This window comes from Ranitomeya variabilis, chromosome 8, assembly GCF_051348905.1.
Source record: "Ranitomeya variabilis isolate aRanVar5 chromosome 8, aRanVar5.hap1, whole genome shotgun sequence".
NCBI classification, from domain to species: Eukaryota; Metazoa; Chordata; class Amphibia; order Anura; family Dendrobatidae; genus Ranitomeya; species Ranitomeya variabilis.
In genome coordinates, this window is record NC_135239.1 from 186,694,053 (window position 1) to 186,712,364 (window position 18,312).

Here is an 18,312-nt window from a genome sequence, read left to right on the forward strand (position 1 = left end):
TCATCCTGATCGCCCTGGTGGTCGTGGTGAGGGTTCGGTGACCCCTCACTAAGGGGGGGGTACTGTTGTGAATTTGCTTTTTGCTCCCTCTAGTGGTTACTAGTTTTTTGACTCTGGTTTTTCTGTCATTCCTTTTATCCGCACCTGGGTCGTTAGTTAGGGGTGTTGCTATATAAGCTCCCTGGACCTTCAGTTCAATGCCTGGCAACGTAGTTATCAGAGCTAGTCTGCTGTGCTCTTGTCTACTGATCCTGGTTCCAGTTATATCAGCTAAGTCTGCCTTTTGCTTTTTGCTATTTGTTTTGGTTTTGTATTTTTGTCCAGCTTGTTCCAAATCTATATCCTGACCTTTGCTGGAAGCTCTACGGGGCTGGTGTTCTCCCCCCGGACCGTTAGATGGTTCGGGGGTTCTTGAATTTCCAGTGTGGATTTTGATAGGGTTTTTGTTGACCATATAAGTTACCTTTCTTTATTCTGCTATCAGTAAGCGGGCCTCTCTGTGCTAAACCTGGTTCATTTCTGTGTTTGTCATTTCCTCTTACCTCACCGTCATTATTTGTGGGGGGCTTCTATCCAGCTTTGGGGTCCCCTTCTCTGGAGGCAAGAAAGGTCTTTGTTTTCCTCTACTAGGGGTAGCTAGATTCTCCGGCTGGCGCGTGTCATCTAGAATCAACGTAGGAATGATCCCCGGCTACTTCTAGTGTTGGCGTTAGGAGTAGATATATGGTCAACCCAGTTACCACTGCCCTATGAGCTGGATTTTTGTATTCTGCAGACTTCCACGTTCCTCTGAGACCCTCGCCATTGGGGTCATAACAGTTGTGCCATATTTTTACAGTATAAGGAGGAATGATCACTCGATTGGAGCCCCTTTCGGCATTGCCAACAACTTTGATGACAATAGTAGTCCTGGACAGAGATGAGCGAACCTTTCAAGGTTCTGCTCAGTTCGGATCGGTGAACATCCCGATGATCACCGAACATGTTCGCAGAACGATTCGACAAACATACCCAAACCCCATTGACTTCAATGGGAAGCAAAACCAAACACATAGATAACACCTTCGGGGGGGCAAAAAGCAGCCAAAACAGCTAAAATTAAGGGCAGACACCAGGATAAATGGCATAAATTGGCCAATCAATTATAAATGGTTTTTTGAAAAACATTGACATGGTTTCCCCTGTATTTTTGATAATCAGCCAGGCAAAACTGATAGGTGCAACTCTCAGCTGTCACCATTAGCAAGGCTGGTTATCAAGAATAAATGGGTCCCCATGCTGTTTTTTTTATTATTATTTAAATAAATCATTTTAAAAAAACAGCACGGAGTCCCCCCATTTTTGACAACCAGCCAAGCTAAAACTGACAGCTGGGGGCTGGTATTCTCAGGCTGTTAAGGGGCCATGCATCAGCCTAAATAGATCCGCCAATTCTGGTGCTTCACTCAGCTCTTCCCTGTGACGTTGGCAAGTGGAGTTCATTTTTAAGGGGTTGATGTCACCTTTGTATTATCCGTTGACATCAAGCACACAGCTTAGTAATGGAGAGGCATCTAAAAGATCGATAATAGATGTCTATCCATTACTAAGCCATGGGCTTGATGTCACCGGACAATGCAAAGGTGATATCAACCCCACAAATATGTATCCCACTTGCCACTGCCACAGGCCAAATAGGAAGATGCACCATCTCTGGGCGGCTGCAGGCTGCTATTTTTAGGCTGAGGGGGCAATATCCATGGCCCCTTACCAGAATGAGAATACAAGCCCCAAGTTGTCAGCTTTAGCTTGTCTGGTTGTCAAAAATGGGGGAATCCCATGCGTTTTTTTAAATTATTTTTTGAATTATTTAAAAAAATATGTTGTGAGGACCTCTCTATTCTTGATAACTAGCCTTGCTGAAGCTGACAGCTGAGGGTTACAGCTCGCAGCTGTCAGTTTTGCCTGCCTGGTTATCAAAAATACAGTGGAGCCCTATGTCATTTTTTGGAGAGTCCCCTATTTTATTAACCAGTAAAGGCTAAGTATACAGCTATGAGCTGATATTAATATCCCGGGAACCTTTAATTATATAGTCTCTTTCCCAGAATATTAACATCAGACCCCAGCCGTCGGCTTTCCTCAGCTGTTTATGAAAATTACGGGGGGGCCCCACTCTGTTTTTTTGTTTATTTCTTTACAAGTACAGTAGAATACAAAGCCGAGGTAATCTTAGTTTACAGCCTTCAGGTGTTCAATCAACTGGAAACTTCATTAACTTTAAAATGTCTCTCAAAGTTTCATATGAGGTTTCCGGGCCTCACAGCTACCGGTGAGACCTGGTGGTTGTGAACTCTTGTAACCTGAAAGGTTACCTGAGTTCAAGTCAATGGGTATCACGGTAGCTCCAGTGTCGGACTGTTCAATGCCAGAGTGCCAAGTGCCAGACTCACAGCCATTCATCAATCCGGTAATGGCACTTGCAAAACAAGAGAAACAGTTCCTATGAACTCAGACAACTTTACTATTCTTGTTAACAGTTAAAAAATTACTTGAAACACATTCGGTTCCCCTGTAATTTTCATAATCAGCAGCGGAAAAGTTGACAGCTGAGGGCTGATGTTAATATTCTGGGAAAGAGACAATATTCACAAAGGTTTCCAGGAGATGAATATCAGCTAACAGCTGTATACTTAGCCTTTCCAGGTTATTAAAATGAGCGACCATCCAAAAAAATGATGTACGGTCCCCCTGTATTTAATTACCAACAAAGGCTAGGCAGACAGCTGCGGGCTGATGTTATTAGCCTTGGAATGGGCCATGGATATTTGTCCCTCCCAGACTAAAAACACCAGCTCTCAGCTGCCCCAAAAATGGCACATCCACTTAGCCTCGCTCTTCCCACTTGCCCTGGTGGGGTAACAAGTGCGGTGATAGTTGGGGGGTTGATTTCACTTTTGTATTGTCAGGTAACATCAAGCCCAGAAGTCAGTAATGTAGAGGCGTCTATAAAATGCCCCCATTACTAACCCCATAGTCATATTGTATATAAAAACACACCCAGAATAAAGTCCTTTATTTGAAAGAATGACACAGACTCCTTTAATTAATCTAATTTAAACCATACTTACATCATCACTCAGTCCACAGAAGCCAATGTCTCCTGTAACAGAATTAAAATAAAAAACAACAATATTCCTCCCCTTTTAACAGCGAAGATAATAATCTATTTGTCCAGTGGTCAAGCTCTGCTACATGCAGATGGCAGGCTACATTGTCGCACGATGCGACTGTACAGCCTGCGATCCAGCAGAGACACTGAGCAGCGTGTGCTACCACTGCTCAGTGTGTTGCGGTGAACTCCTATGACCTGACTGTCACCGCAACCATGAGAAAGTTCTCACGTTCGCGGTACTATCAGAAAGGTCCTGGAAGTTCACATCCAATGAACTCAGTTCAACTCACTGACATCAGCATAAGCGCCGTTAAAACTTTTCCCATGATTACTTTTACCATACATTAAAGTTGTTTACTGGTTGTTGCAATGAGACATCCTGTGATTTGGTAATTCTCCGAAGAAACTTCTAACCAAAAGACATTGTCCAACATTGACAATCACTATTTACTTATTGTCCTCTGTGTCCTCTATGTACTGTTCTAATCTTGATCCCATTTTGGATATAGAAACAATAATTCATTTCTTTAATAAATTTTACCATTACTTGCATATATGAAATTGCTAAATTTCAAAAACCTGTAATAAGTAGAAATATTTTCTTTTGTTGCTAAAAAGCCCTGGGCACATTTGGACCTTCTATTATTTAAATAAATGCATGTAATTTGGTTGACATGTAGAATTTTTCTTAACAAAGCTAAGTAATTTTTTTTGCCGAATTTGGATTCTGCAGCTTCTATGTATCACTGTACATTGCAGACTGCTGTTCAAAGTGAAAGCCATCAGTGGGTGGCCTCATGATAGGATTTCTAATCTTTCCTTTTCCCATCTTAATAGCTGATTTATGAGCAAATCAAAGTTGGAATTTGATTTGGTGTGAAGGTGACGCAGAAGGCAATTCACCTAAACTCATTATTGAGAGAGTTCAGCTCTGAAGTCTGAAGAATTTTGAATGCAGTTCTGTCAACAATATAATATTTTATCTTAGACTCTGGGCATGTAAGAAAATTTATTTTCAAAGTTATTTAATTTTTTTACCCTTGTTTTAAAGCAATGTTCAAAAAATGGACGGACCATTTAAGAACCTCCAGTATAAAGTGTACTTTAAATTTGACTAATTTTCACGTTTGCCTTTTACTCATAAAACCTCACTGCAATCTTAATTTTCTTGTTCACTGGCTGCACATTAAACTCCATCTTCTTATCAAAACGTCATAAATCAGCCCCGTTTAGAAAAATCAGCATTTCTACAGACTATTTGACTAAATTGTAATGTTTAAATAGAGAAAATTGGTTAGTAATTTGCAACTGTTAATGGGCAGGGCTTGCAATTATCCAGCATCTGCTTGAACTGAAGTGCTGGTTCCTGGGTCTTGTCTTCAAGAACCGCATAATAAAATCCCAGTCTTCAGTGTTCTCATTTCAATAAACTTTTGATTCTGCAGCCAAGATATCTCCATTTGAGAATATCCAGATTATCGAGAGGATGGTGTTGTTAAATAGATACAATGTTTTCATAATTTGGCTAAGCAGACTATTTGTAATATAAATCACGTACAGTACAAGGAATCAGCCAAAGGCCAATGCATATGGAGATGGGCCCGGACCTCATGTCTTGTCAGAATTCTCACTGTACTACCAGTCATTAAATTGAATTTAACAGCTTGTGTTTCTGCAATGTTGCAAGAACTTAGAAGGTCCTCGGTCTTTTTTGGAACTGAAAACTACAGATGTGCATAGAAGTAACTTGATTAGGGATTTAAACTATTGGTTTAGTAAAGCAGCTAGATTCTTCTAAGATTACAATTTAATCTAATTTTGTAGGTCACTTTCTCATTTATTTCTGTTCTATAGTATATTCGCTAATGTGTTTCTTAAGCCCCACATTCCCATTAAAGTTGGCAGAACTGGCCAACTACAGCACGATCGGCCAACCATCTCATGTGTATGGAGGCCTCCAGACTAATCTTCGACAGATGATGTCATGGAGAGAAGAATCGGGCAGTTAAAATGAAAAAGTTTTCTCCCCTCTATTTATTGAAGACACATGTATGCTCAGCCCTGCTGGGGTCTAAGAGGTAACACCTCTTCTTGTGAAGAGACATGCCAGTGTAAGGAAACTTATAGGCCTTGCAGTGCTCCCCTCTCTCTTTAGAGAGGGAGAGGGCTTGAACCCTAGTGTCAGCTATTGGAAGTAGCAATCCTAAAATTCAATATCGACCCTTTAATGAGACTTGGGATAAAATCCAAACCAGAATCTTAATTTGCAGACACGTGTTTCGGGGTGTTGTCCCTTCTCAGTGCAAAGAATGAGATCTGATTTAGCTGAGCGATCATGTGTATAGAGAAATCGGGAGAAAGTTTGTTTGACAGCTATCTATGTGTATGGGAACTTTTCGACATGAATCATCTGCATTGTGTGAGTTTAAATAATTATTTTTTAACTAATTATTAGTAATTGCAATCTAGCAATGACAATTTTAATAATAAGGACTCCTAGTTTTCCATAAACAAACAAGAAATTAACGTTCTACTCCAGTGTATTTATTTATTTCAGCACTGGAGTGGTATCACTAATGTCTATTCTCTATATGTAGCAAATTACTTACGCGTGCCATCTTCTACTGGTGCTGGCACTGCTCCGTAACCTCTCCGTCACCTTGTGACCTATACTCACAGTTCACATCACTAGCTTTCAATGTTACTCTATGAGAGCCTTATTCTGAGTCTTATAGACTTACATTGAGAAGTGACTTTCATTCCTCCCAGCAAACGCTGGAGCAATCCGGCTAGTCACATCTCCGGTCATGTGGACTGGAGTGGCATCGGGAACAGTAGAAGATGGCGACCGGTAAGTATTTTACTACACATAGAGAATAGACAGTGATACCACTTCAGCACCTAGATTAAAAAAATATACTGAAGCGGTACTTTAAAAGTATTTTGTATCCTAGAATATTGCAGAAGTAAAAGTAGCCCCATTCACTGTAAGTGGATCTAATGGATTACATCAAAACTACAATATATAAAGCTTGTCATATCTTCACACTCAAATGATTTCCACACCATCCTGATGATAACATTGTGCTAAACATATACCTAGATTAACATGGTTGAACATTTTTATTTCATTTTTATAACAACAAAATAGAAAATCAGAAGCATTAAAACACTAAAAAAATTATTTGCAGTTTTGCTTAGACATAAGAAAAACCATTTTCATCATTACATAGTGATGGTGGCCATGAGTGTTTTATATTTTGAGTCAAACAATGTGGAGATTAATACCACACTAGTTAACTATTCAGTTATTGTAATAACCATGACATGTGAGGACTTGAACTAGTTTATGAAAAACAGGTTGGTTATAACAATTATTACTTAAATCATGTTTGAGCATGGTGGCTCTCAGAAATATTTGCTAAAAAGATTTTTAGTATTTTATAGTGTTAGAACTATTGAAATATAACTAATAGTTTTCTACAACTAAAGTCCGCTTGCAAAAAAACAATGATGACATTTTTGCCTTCTTCAATGCAGCAAAAAACAGGCTGGAGCATGGTGGTTCTTTTCAAATACTTGTTGAAAAAAATATAACTTTTAATTTTTTTAAATGTTCAAAATTATAGCAGAAATATTTTTGCATAGTGTCATACTTTACACAACAATTTGAAGAAAAGTACAATTGTATTTTAAAAAGTTGGGGTAAAATTTGCCCCCATTATGGTACCTTTTTCAAAACCAGTTCATACTATTAATAACTTTAATAACATGAATATAAAGTATTCTTTTCATGTCTATAGTTTACACTAGTTGCACTATAGCATAACGTAATGTTATAATACATGAACTTTTTATAACATTTATAACTCCAGTGCGTATGTTTTTTTCTGTAGTTTTAACATTTCATTTACAATTTCAGGTTCGGTGAACAAAAGTACAGTTGTTACAGCTAGTACAGCCATTCAGCTTCTAGATGACCGAAAATCACCAGTGGTGGCAGGTACATTTTTTGCTACCTTTTTAAGCTGCAATTGCTTTAGTGTTAATATATTGTCACATATTTTGCATATATTATACCTTTGTAGACATTCATGTTTTATAAGCTACAGAAGTCTAGGATGGGTTCATGAATGCCACACACAGGAGTCTTTTTATCCACTGCTAAAACTTTACCGGAAAACAATTCTCATCTGTATTGGTCTGGTAAACCGAACGATACTTTTGGCCTCGTACAAGTGATTCATTTAATAATGACGGTGCTTGCTATACAGCGGTTTAATGCCTTAAACCTGGGAGTGTTTCACCAATGCAATTACAAAGACATCTCAATATTTCATATTACCAAATTACTAGTTAGGAGACCCCTCAAATTACACGGTTCATAAACCACTGAACAATATGTTCTGTAATTTATTTGTACATAAAAAAGTACAGCTGAATTGCAGATTGTCTGACTACTGTGTTGCACAATGACTTGCTCCAAGTTTAACCTCATTTTCCATTGCTGCAGAATTACAGTTTCATATTTTATAAAAAAAAAAATTATGACTCTGATCAAAATTTCTGCAATGATACAAATGAGTGACTGCAACCATTCGAGATTCATGATTTAAAACAAAGAAGAAACACCCAACGGAAAAAATCATTATCGTCTATCCCGTCTCCGAAGATGCAAGATCTGTAATAACCTCAATATTTTAAAATCCTTATTCATAAGTAATATGCAGTTATGGCATTTGTTGAATTGACATATGGGAGTGCCCCATTCTTTTTTCATCGCTCAACTAGGAAAATTGGTAATCTGCATAGCACGTTTGTTCCTTTATTTGTTTTGAGTGATTGTGCTATGGAGATCACATATGAATACTCAATACCCCACCTGAATTACTGCTAATTTTGCAATTAAGCAACAACTAAGGTAAGACATACTGTATACTTGCCCCCTCCAATATAATGGAATACAAATGAAAAGGTTTGTCCACTACTTTTTAGCAGTTTAAAACAAGGCACATGGGGGTTCTAAAATTAAAAAACACATAGGGTCTCACACATCAAGACCAGCATTGTTCAAGCCAGTCTTGATGAGGAGATGGGCTGTAGTTTGATGCTCCTTATATATGAAGAGGCATACGTGCCACACAAGTGCTGTATATCTCTGTGTGTACCTTGCCACAAATTGTACTACAGTCCTTACTGGAGTAAGATCTGTGACTTAGTGAACGTCACCGCTTGTCATGTATTTGACGATCGGAGGTTGTTACGTCCCCTCGCCCCGACCCAACTTCATCTACTTTGTCAAAGCTGATCGAAAATGGCATGAGAACGTCAAAAGTTGTATAATTTTAGCACAGCCAAAAGTTGCACCAAAATTATGTGGCTTTTCATAGCTTTTTCTCAACATAATACTGGCGGAAAAGCTTTAATGAATTGGCCCCATAGTTACCTACCACATTCCTGTCTCTCCTTTGTACTGCTACCGGTGTTCTCCACCCATCTTAACACGTCCTCTTCCAGTGGTGGACATTAGGAGACTGCAGCACCAATCCTCTTCCAGTGGTGGACATCAGGGGACAGTAGCAGCCAATCATCTTCCAGTGGAGTAGTAGAGATTCACCGCACACTCTTATTTGTTAGTGTAATCCAAGAAGCAGAAAAATAGAGGGCACTCACCAGTCTTCAAAATTCAGGTGACCCGTAGAAGCGCAAGCACAGCGTGAAACGGCCGTCGTCTCCTTCCTTCCCTGCTCACACGAGCTTCGGCTCCGACTATCCCGGCCATGAATTTTATTCGAACAATTTGCTAATAAAGACTGAATTTTGAAGACTGGTGAGTGCCCTCTATTTTTCTGCTTCTTGGATTACACTCACATTTACTATTTCTTCTGGAGGTGCACCCGACGTCTAGTTCAGTGAAGTTGCAATAGCTATTTATTTAGTACCCGCAAAAGGGGGATACCGACTGAAACATAGCCTCGGCAGAGACTGTGCCACCTGTTGAACTTTTTTTATGGTGACTCTTATTTGTTAGTTTTGCAAACGTGTTTGCTCAGTGTGCGGCTTTTTGGCATGAGCACACTGAGCAGGGCGCGGGAGCGCCGCTCTAGAGCCTACATTACTACGCCACTAGCAGTCTCGGGTACCTTAATACCAAGGGTCCCTCTCTACATTTTCTACCCACTACCCTGGCACCAAACAACCAAGTAAACCCCATGACTAAGACCCAGGAGGGTCGAAACATTGGGTTTTGTGTCAAAGTATATCACTTCACTGCTTGTGGTTCTGTATCCATTTTTTAATAAACTGTGTAAACACGTTTGCAAAACTAACAAATAAGAGTGTGCGGTGAATCTCTACTACTACGTTCTGGGACTATCACAGTCCGTTCCACCTGCACCTCGTACTCTAGACCAGAGTGCACACCATTTTCTCCTTATCATGGATCTTCCAGTGGAGGACATCGCGTGCTGTAGCAGCCAATCCTCTCCCAGTGGCGGACATTAGGGGACTGCAGCACCAATCCTCTTCCAGTGAGGGACATCAGGTGACTGCAGCAGCCAATCCTCTTCCAGTGGTGGACATCAGGGGACTGCAGCATCCAATCAGCAACCACTTCTGACCCACCCACTGGAAGAGGAAACAAGGAGACCATGGAAGAAAAGGCGTAATGTGGTCCAGTATATGAGCACAAGTTTTTTTTTATTTTTCAACTTCATCACAAGTCTTTTTTTTTAATTCTAAAACGTAGTTGACACGATAATGTACATATAGCCCAAAATGGTAAATTTAAAGGGTACGTTTTTCTCACGTGAAACAAAAGACTGCATTGACAGATTTACAAATTCTGGAAATCCAAGATGTAAAACAGTAACATTTAGTTTGATTCTCAAAGCTAAAAATAACATAAAGGGGTTAATACTGTCCTTCCAACATTCAATCCATGAAGTATCATATATGTTAACCATTTTGGCTTCTTGTATCGTATCACCGAGACAGCTAAAATCTTAAGTGGCAGCATCCACCGAGTCAGTCAAAGGAAGTTGTGCAGACGTACCACATTGTTTGTATCAGGCTGATGGTCTTATTCTCACAGTTGACTCCTGATATCTTGAATAATACATGGACATTGTAAGCAATTCCTGCACAAGGATAGGAGGAGAGGTCTGGATGTAACACAATTCTTTAGGATTAATGAAACATGACAGCAATGATTTACTTCCATCTAGGACACACCGGAGAAAGCACAGGCCCATTGAGGTAACTGTGATGGATCATGTCATGTAAATTAGCTCATTAGCATGAGCTGAATGGTTGCAACAGTGGAGAAAGCCAATCAACTCTTGAACTAAACATTCAGGAAGTTCAGGAACAATATTCTTTTTACTTAGCAATGAATTATTTAATTAAACTAATCTTTATTACTCTAGCATTTAAGCAATTTACATTAAAACCTACCTTACTCAACATGGATGACGTATTGTACGTCATCCACACAGTGCTCTCGATCTTGCTCCTGTGGAGGCATTTTCACTCTGCCCTGCGAAGGTTAGAGCAAAGTCCTATAAGTCATGCGCCGGGAGAGGTAAAAAACTGCCAATGACCCGGAAACTGGTCAAACTGGCGCATGAGCATTACAATACTTTGCTCCACCCTCAGAAGGGCAACGGGAAGAATGCCTCCATAGGAGCAAGATTGGAAGGATAAGACGTGTCATCCACGTACATAAGCCCTGACGAGGCCACTGAATGTAAGAAAAAATGCTATGTGAACCCATCCAAGGTTAGATAGTTTCCCCCACAATTATCAGCTCACTTTCTGTAGTTGCATAATTTTTGCCTTAACATATATATATATATAGTTAGAAGTATTGCAATTTTCACTTGTTCTTTTCAACAGCCATAGAATGTATATGACCCTATTGAAATATTTTATGAGCATGCTCTAATCTGAAAATAGCTGATGTGTGCAGGTAGGAGGTGGTGACCTGTGATATCACCAACTGTGAATGGTCGATCCTACTTGGTCTACTGTCTATAGTTATCATACTTTTCTTTGTTATACTGTAAGTAATGATAATGAGACTGCTGAAAATTCATCTATAAAAAAAGAATAAAAAAAAAACGCATTTAACAAAAATTTAAATGATGATGACACTTTACATTTAAAATATTAAAAATCATTAAGTTTAATTTTCTAAAGGGGTTTTCCTCTAGTATGATTTTGATGATCTACTCTTAGTATTTTTATTATTATATTATTTACCGGCCTTTGGCTCCATCTCAAACCATGGCAACCCGATGGATGAACGCTCTGTAGGAAGATCGATCTTGTACAAGCCTAGATAGGCCCACCAGGGTCTTGTCTGCCATTTTGTTGAAAGTATGAAACCATCGGTCTACTGGTGTTTCTCTTTGTGTTGTTCCTTCTATTCTTCCGACCATGATTTCCTTCTCCATTGATTACTCTCTTCGTATGATGTGTCGGAAGTAGGCAAGTCATAGCTTGGTGATCTTTCCTTCCAGTGACATGTCTGGCTTGATTTAGGTCATCAAAATCAGATAGTAGGGGTTCGACACCAGGCTCATGGATAGGAGCTGATCGGCAGTACCTGTGTGACAGAGCTGTGCGGTCGGACCGCCACCTATCTGATATTGATAGACCACCAATACTATGTTACGGGTACTGGAAATCCCTTTTAAAAAGCTCCTGAATAAAACAAGCTGAGCTTTATTGTGGCTATGGGCCAGTTTTTTCCATGTCGTATTTGTTCTAGTCTTTTCTTAATTAACAAGTATTGTATGTGTGTTTAATATTCTCCACGCAGCCAGAAGCTCTTGTAAATATTATTCTGGCCATAAACCAAAGGAAAAGTGGAAATCCTGTTTAAAATTGTCTCAAAATCATGAAAGAAATTGCCGTCTTATCGAAAACCTTTCATAAACACAACAAGATGGTGATTAAAACACAATCAACAATCGTGAATAGTTAAAACCTAAGAAAAGTCAACAGAATTTTCTCATTATTAGGATACAAAGCAAAGTGTCGCCTGAGCATAAAAACAGGACAAATGTGGAAAGCATTACAAATCAAGCCTTTGGCCAGTCTCTGTATTTTTTGTCATCTTTTGCCATCTGAACTCAGGCCTATTCCTGTGTTTGTTTTCTGACAAGCCTCAACAGTAATTAGTGATTATAGAGCCTGGAGCAAATCACGCACTGGAAGGAAAAAGAACCCTTGATTTAGGCAATCACAATAATCAACATTAAGTGACAGTGTCACATTAGTCATCTATTTGGGCTTCCATGAAAAGTTGCATAACTGTAAATATCTGACCATAGAAAGACATAACAAGGGGTTATAGACAAAACGGAAAAAAACATGTCATTCCATTTTCTATTTTATTTACTAGAGCTCAAATTAATTACAATAGCAAAAATCGATGTAATCCGAATCTAGGTATATAGGGCTCATTGCTTACCTCCATGCAAATTTTGCCAATTTTAATGTTGCAAATCAATGGGGTCCATCGTGTGCAGATGGTTTTGGCTTTCTTTATGAACAAATCTACTATGTAGATGTAAGTAGAGTCTAAATAACTCCATACATACTAGAGTAATGTTGGCCAATCCTGCCGACACGCTAAAGCGTATAGAGGTGCCAGCTGAGAATTTTCGATTTTGGACTGCCGAATGCTTTGATCTCCCGATGACAGAAATGCCTGTCAATGGCTTTCTCATAGAGAACACATGAGCAGTCGGCTGAACGAGCACCCGTTAGCTAACGATTGGCTAAAGCATTGTTTGCCTGACAGCCATCTAATACAGTGACATGTAAACGTTTGGGCACCCCTGGTCAAAATTTCTGCTATTGTGAACAGTTAAGCAAGTCGAAGATGAAATGATCTCTAAAAGACCTATCGTTAAAGATGACACATTTCCTTCATAGGTTAGTTATATATATATATATATATATATATATATATATATATATATTAGTAATTTTTTACATTTAAAAAATTATAAAAAGGAAAATGGGCTGATGCAAAAGTTGAGGAACCCTTGGTGATTTGTGTGCTCAGATAATGTTGACCAAGGTTTCAGACCTTAATTAGCCTGTTAGTGTTATGGCTTGTTCACCATCATCGTTAGGAAAAGCCAGGTGATGTAAATATCCCATCTTTATAAAAACCCAGCCTCCTCTAACCTTGTGCCAAAAAACAGCAGCCATGGGTTCTTCTAAGCTGCTGCCTAGAAATCTGAAAATGAAAATGGTGGAGGTCCACAAAGCAGGAGAAGGCTATAAGAAGATAGCGAAGCATTTTCAAGTTGCCATTTCCTCAAGGTGGAAGTATTTGGAAAGACAAGTAATAGATGGAGGTTCTGTTAACATGAAGATCTGCAAGAATTATATGAAGGTCTTAGCTATGAATATGACGGGTGCATTGGGCGGAAAGCTAAACCATGTAATCTGTATGTGTCGTTTCATGGCAGCTGGACAGGAAGTGGAGTGGAGATCAAGGCGTGATAAGATTGTTGTACTATGATGTTTTATCAAACCAAGAATTGTTCGATTATACAATGTATGAAAGAAATACACATCTCTTTAACAGAGCATATTTTATTGTGTACCACGCAGTACCGTGCCACAGCTGATGCAGAACATCAAATGTTTCACAGTAAACTCAACAAAAGTGTATTTCCTCAATGGACATGTGACTTCTGCTTTTATATGTCGAATTAAAAAGGAAAAAAATAAAAAAATCCTACGAATCTGGCACTAGTGTTTGCGGGGGAAGGGGCAGGCGATCGTGTATTCTCTCATTTGAGAGAATTATTCCGATTATGCAAATTACACTCTGATCAAACTCCGATAACAGTTTGATGGGAGGGTGATCACAGGGTGATCCAATTCATTTAGATGAGGAGAATATGGAGAAAAATGTGTTTACATCTTCTCCATTCTGTCAATCTGTGGAAATCAGATGTCATCTGAGAGCAGTCCGATGTTTTCTACGGCCTCGTTATTTTGCATGGCTGAGTACGATCTCAATATTGGATCAAACACGGGCATGCAGCAATTTTTTTTTCCCTGACTGTCTCTGTCTGAGGAAAATATTGGACATGTGAACAGCTCCATAGATTAACATTGATCCAATTCTGATCCGATGTTTTGTCACATCTCACTGGGACAGATGCACGTGGCCATTGAATGAGATGCACGGTATCCATTTTATTGTCTTGAAAATAAGGCTGTTTGGATACAAAGACAAGGCAAATTACCTAAATAGACTGACATGGTTTAAATTAAGAAACAAGGGATCAAAAATTTAGGCAAACATAACAGGCTCAAATACAAAAAAATTGAAAAACATTAATATACTAACATCCGACACAAGCAAATAAACTACACTCATAGTAAGTCATCATGACAAAATGATAACAAAATGAAAACAAAAAAATTACAGAGCGTTCTGGCAGTCTATAGGGTTGAGCCTCTAACTTATTGCTATTCAGTTGGAGACGCTAACAAATAATTGTCGGGGACATGCACGGGGCGTCCAATCAGGAGAGACTGGTTCCTGTATCTAAAAGTGTGCATGTGCTCTAGCATAAGTATGTATGTGCTCTAGCATAAGTATGTATACGCACTGCTGGGATACCATCACAAAATGGCAAACACTAGGGAGAGTGTTAATTTCTAAAATACATACACCCTGTTTGACCTGCGCATGCGCGTTTGCCAAAAAGAAGCCATGTACATGGAGAGCAACAGAGCTGGAGACACAATCTTCTACATAAAGAAATAAGAGTTAAAACGTAAGGTAAAAAAAAAATATTAATAACTAATGTCAAATACAAGGACAACATTATGAAATGGTTATTACAGGTAATCCTAAAAAATGTCAATGGCCTCTTTTAAAGGGGTTGTCTGGTCTTAAGTTACAAGTCTGCAGTCATTCTATTTGACTGCAGACTTGGGAATCATCACAGCCTGTGCATTTCTTGCTGTGAGGATTCTCCAATGCCGCCACTAGAAGCGGGCGGGTGCGTGAGCACAAGTATATTATTTGCATACATGCAGTCATGTACCGACTAGACTTGAACGCCCTTACTCAGTGGAAGAGTATTGAATGAGGCTGAATACGTCTAGTTGGAATGTGAATGGAAGTATACAAATCTCATACTTGTGGTCACATAACTGCCCGCTCTTGGCGCTGGCTCCGGTGAAAACTCACAGAGCGCAGTGCGCATGATATGAGGATTCACAAGTCTTTAGTCACAGAGTGACTGCAGACTTGTACCCTGTCCGGCAGCCATTAATCATCTCCACTCTAGTAAAGTTATATGAATGTATGGCTGGGCCAAATATCCATGTCAATAGGGAAGTCTGGGGTGATTGCTATCAATAGTGAATTGCCAACCAGAATTTTTTTTGATTCTAGTAAAAATTAAGCTTTATTGTAAAATAATAAAATTAGCTATTATATATTTTAGTTTTTATAACATTAGTAGGTAGCGTTGGTCTGTGGGTGTTCTTCCTTACCAAGTATTTCTATGTTTGCCCCAAATTTCTATAATCCCAAATCTGTTATGACCCCAATGGCGAGGGTCTCAGAGGAACGTGGAAGTCTGCAGAATACAAAAATCCAGCTCATAGGGCAGTGGTAACTGGGTTGACCATATATCTACTCCTAACGCCAACACTAGAAGTAGCCGGGGATCATTCCTACGTTGATTCTAGATGACACGCGCCAGCCGGAGAATCTAGCTACCCCTAGTAGAGGAAAACAAAGACCTTTCTTGCCTCCAGAGAAGGGGACCCCAAAGCTGGATAGAAGCCCCCCACAAATAATGACGGTGAGGTAAGAGGAAATGACAAACACAGAAATGAATCAGGTTTAGCACAGAGAGGCCCACTTACTGATAGCAGAATAAAGAAAGGTAACTTATATGGTCAACAAAAACCCTATCAAAATCCACACTGGAAATTCAAGAACCCCCGAACCGTCTAACGGTCCGGGGGGAGAACACCAGCCCCCTAGAGCTTCCAGCAAAGGTCAGGATATTGATTTGGAACAAGCTGGACAAAAATACAAAACCAAAACAAATAGCAAAAAGCAAAAGGCAGACTTAGCTGATATAACTGGAACCAGGATCAGTAGACAAGAGCACAGCAGACTAGCTCTGATAACTACGTTGCCAGGCATTGAACTGAAGGTCCAGGGAGCTTATATAGCAACACCCCAAACTAACGACCCAGGTGCGGATAAAAGGAATGACAGAAAAACCAGAGTCAAAAAACTAGTAACCACTAGAGGGAGCAAAAAGCAAATTCACAACAGTACCCCCCCCTTAGTGAGGGGTCACCGAACCCTCACCACGACCACCAGGGCGATCAGGACGAGCGGCATGAAAGGCACGAACTAAATCGGCCGCATGAACATCAGAGGCGACCACCCAGGAATTATCCTCCTGACCATAGCCCTTCCACTTGACCAGGTACTGAAGCCTCCGCCTGGAGAGGCGAGAATCCAAGATCTTCTCCACCACGTACTCCAACTCGCCCTCAACCAACACCGGAGCAGGAGTCTCAGCAGAAGGAACTACAGGCACAATGTACCGCCGCAACAAGGACCTATGAAATACATTGTGAATAGCAAACGACACAGGAAGATCCAGACGAAAAGATACAGGATTAAGGATTTCCAATATCTTGTAAGGCCCAATAAAACGAGGTTTAAATTTGGGAGAGGAGACCTTCATAGGAACAAAGCGGGAAGAAAGCCATACCAAATCCCCAACGCGTAGTCGGGGACCCACACCGCGGCGGCGGTTGGCAAAGCGCTGAGCCTTCTCCTGTGACAACTTCAAGTTGTCCACCACATGATTCCAGATCTGCTGCAACCTATCCACCACAGAATCCACCCCAGGACAGTCAGAAGGCTCCACATGACCCGAAGAAAAGCGAGGATGGAAACCAGAGTTGCAGAAAAAAGGCGAAACCAAGGTGGCGGAACTAGCCCGATTATTAAGGGCAAACTCAGCCAACGGCAAGAATGTCACCCAATCGTCCTGATCAGCAGAGACAAAACACCTCAAATAAGCCTCCAAAGTCTGATTGGTTCGCTCCGTCTGTCCATTAGTCTGAGGATGGAAAGCAGACGAAAACGACAAATCAATGCCCATCCTACTACAAAAGGATCGCCAGAACCTGGAAACGAACTGGGATCCTCTGTCTGACACAATATTCTCAGGGATGCCGTGCAAACGAACCACGTTCTGGAAAAACACAGGAACCAGATCGGAAGAGGAAGGCAGCTTAGGCAAAGGAACCAAATGGACCATCTTGGAGAAGCGATCACATATCACCCAGATAACGGACATGCCCTGAGATAGCGGAAGATCAGAAATGAAATCCATGGAGATATGTGTCCAAGGTCTCTTCGGGACAGGCAAGGGCAAGAGCAAACCGCTGGCACGAGAACAGCAAGGCTTAGCTCGAGCACAAGTCCCACAGGACTGCACAAATGACCGCACATCCCTTGACAAGGAAGGCCACCAAAAGGACCTGGCCACCAGATCTCTGGTGCCAAAAATTCCCGGGTGACCTGCCAACACCGAGGAATGAACCTCGGAAATGACTCTGCTGGTCCACTTATCCGGGACAAACAGTCTGTCAGGTGGACAAGACTCAGGCCTATCAGCCTGAAATCTCTGCAACACACGTCGCAGATCCGGAGAAATAGCTGACAAGATAACTCCATCTTTAAGAATACCAACAGGATCAGCGACTCCAGGAGCATCAGGCACAAAGCTCCTAGAAAGAGCATCGGCCTTCACATTCTTTGAACCTGGTAAATACGAGACAACAAAATCAAAGCGGGAGAAAAACAATGACCAGCGGGCCTGTCTCGGATTAAGGCGTTTAGCAGACTCGAGATACATCAGATTTTTGTGATCAGTCAAGACCACCACACGATGCTTAGCACCCTCGAGCCAATGACGCCACTCCTCAAATGCCCATTTCATGGCCAACAACTCCCGATTGCCCACATCATAATTTCGCTCGGCAGGCGAAAACTTCCTAGAGAAAAAGGCACAAGGTTTCATAACAGAGCAACCAGGGCCTCTCTGCGACAAAACGGCCCCTGCCCCAAT

At 40.6% G+C, this 18,312-nt stretch overlaps 1 protein-coding gene across 3 annotated transcripts in view; it reads left to right on the forward strand.

The window, feature by feature from the left end:
* CACNA2D3 (calcium voltage-gated channel auxiliary subunit alpha2delta 3) overlaps nucleotides 1-18,312 on the forward strand; it is a 1,029,735-nt gene that overhangs the window by 759,557 nt on the left and 251,866 nt on the right. For all 3 annotated transcript variants that reach the window (XM_077278410.1, XM_077278408.1, XM_077278409.1), the window contains one exon: nucleotides 7,077-7,157. In XM_077278410.1, the coding sequence (XP_077134525.1) occupies nucleotides 7,077-7,157 (81 nt within the window). The remainder of the gene's footprint in view (nucleotides 1-7,076; nucleotides 7,158-18,312) is intronic.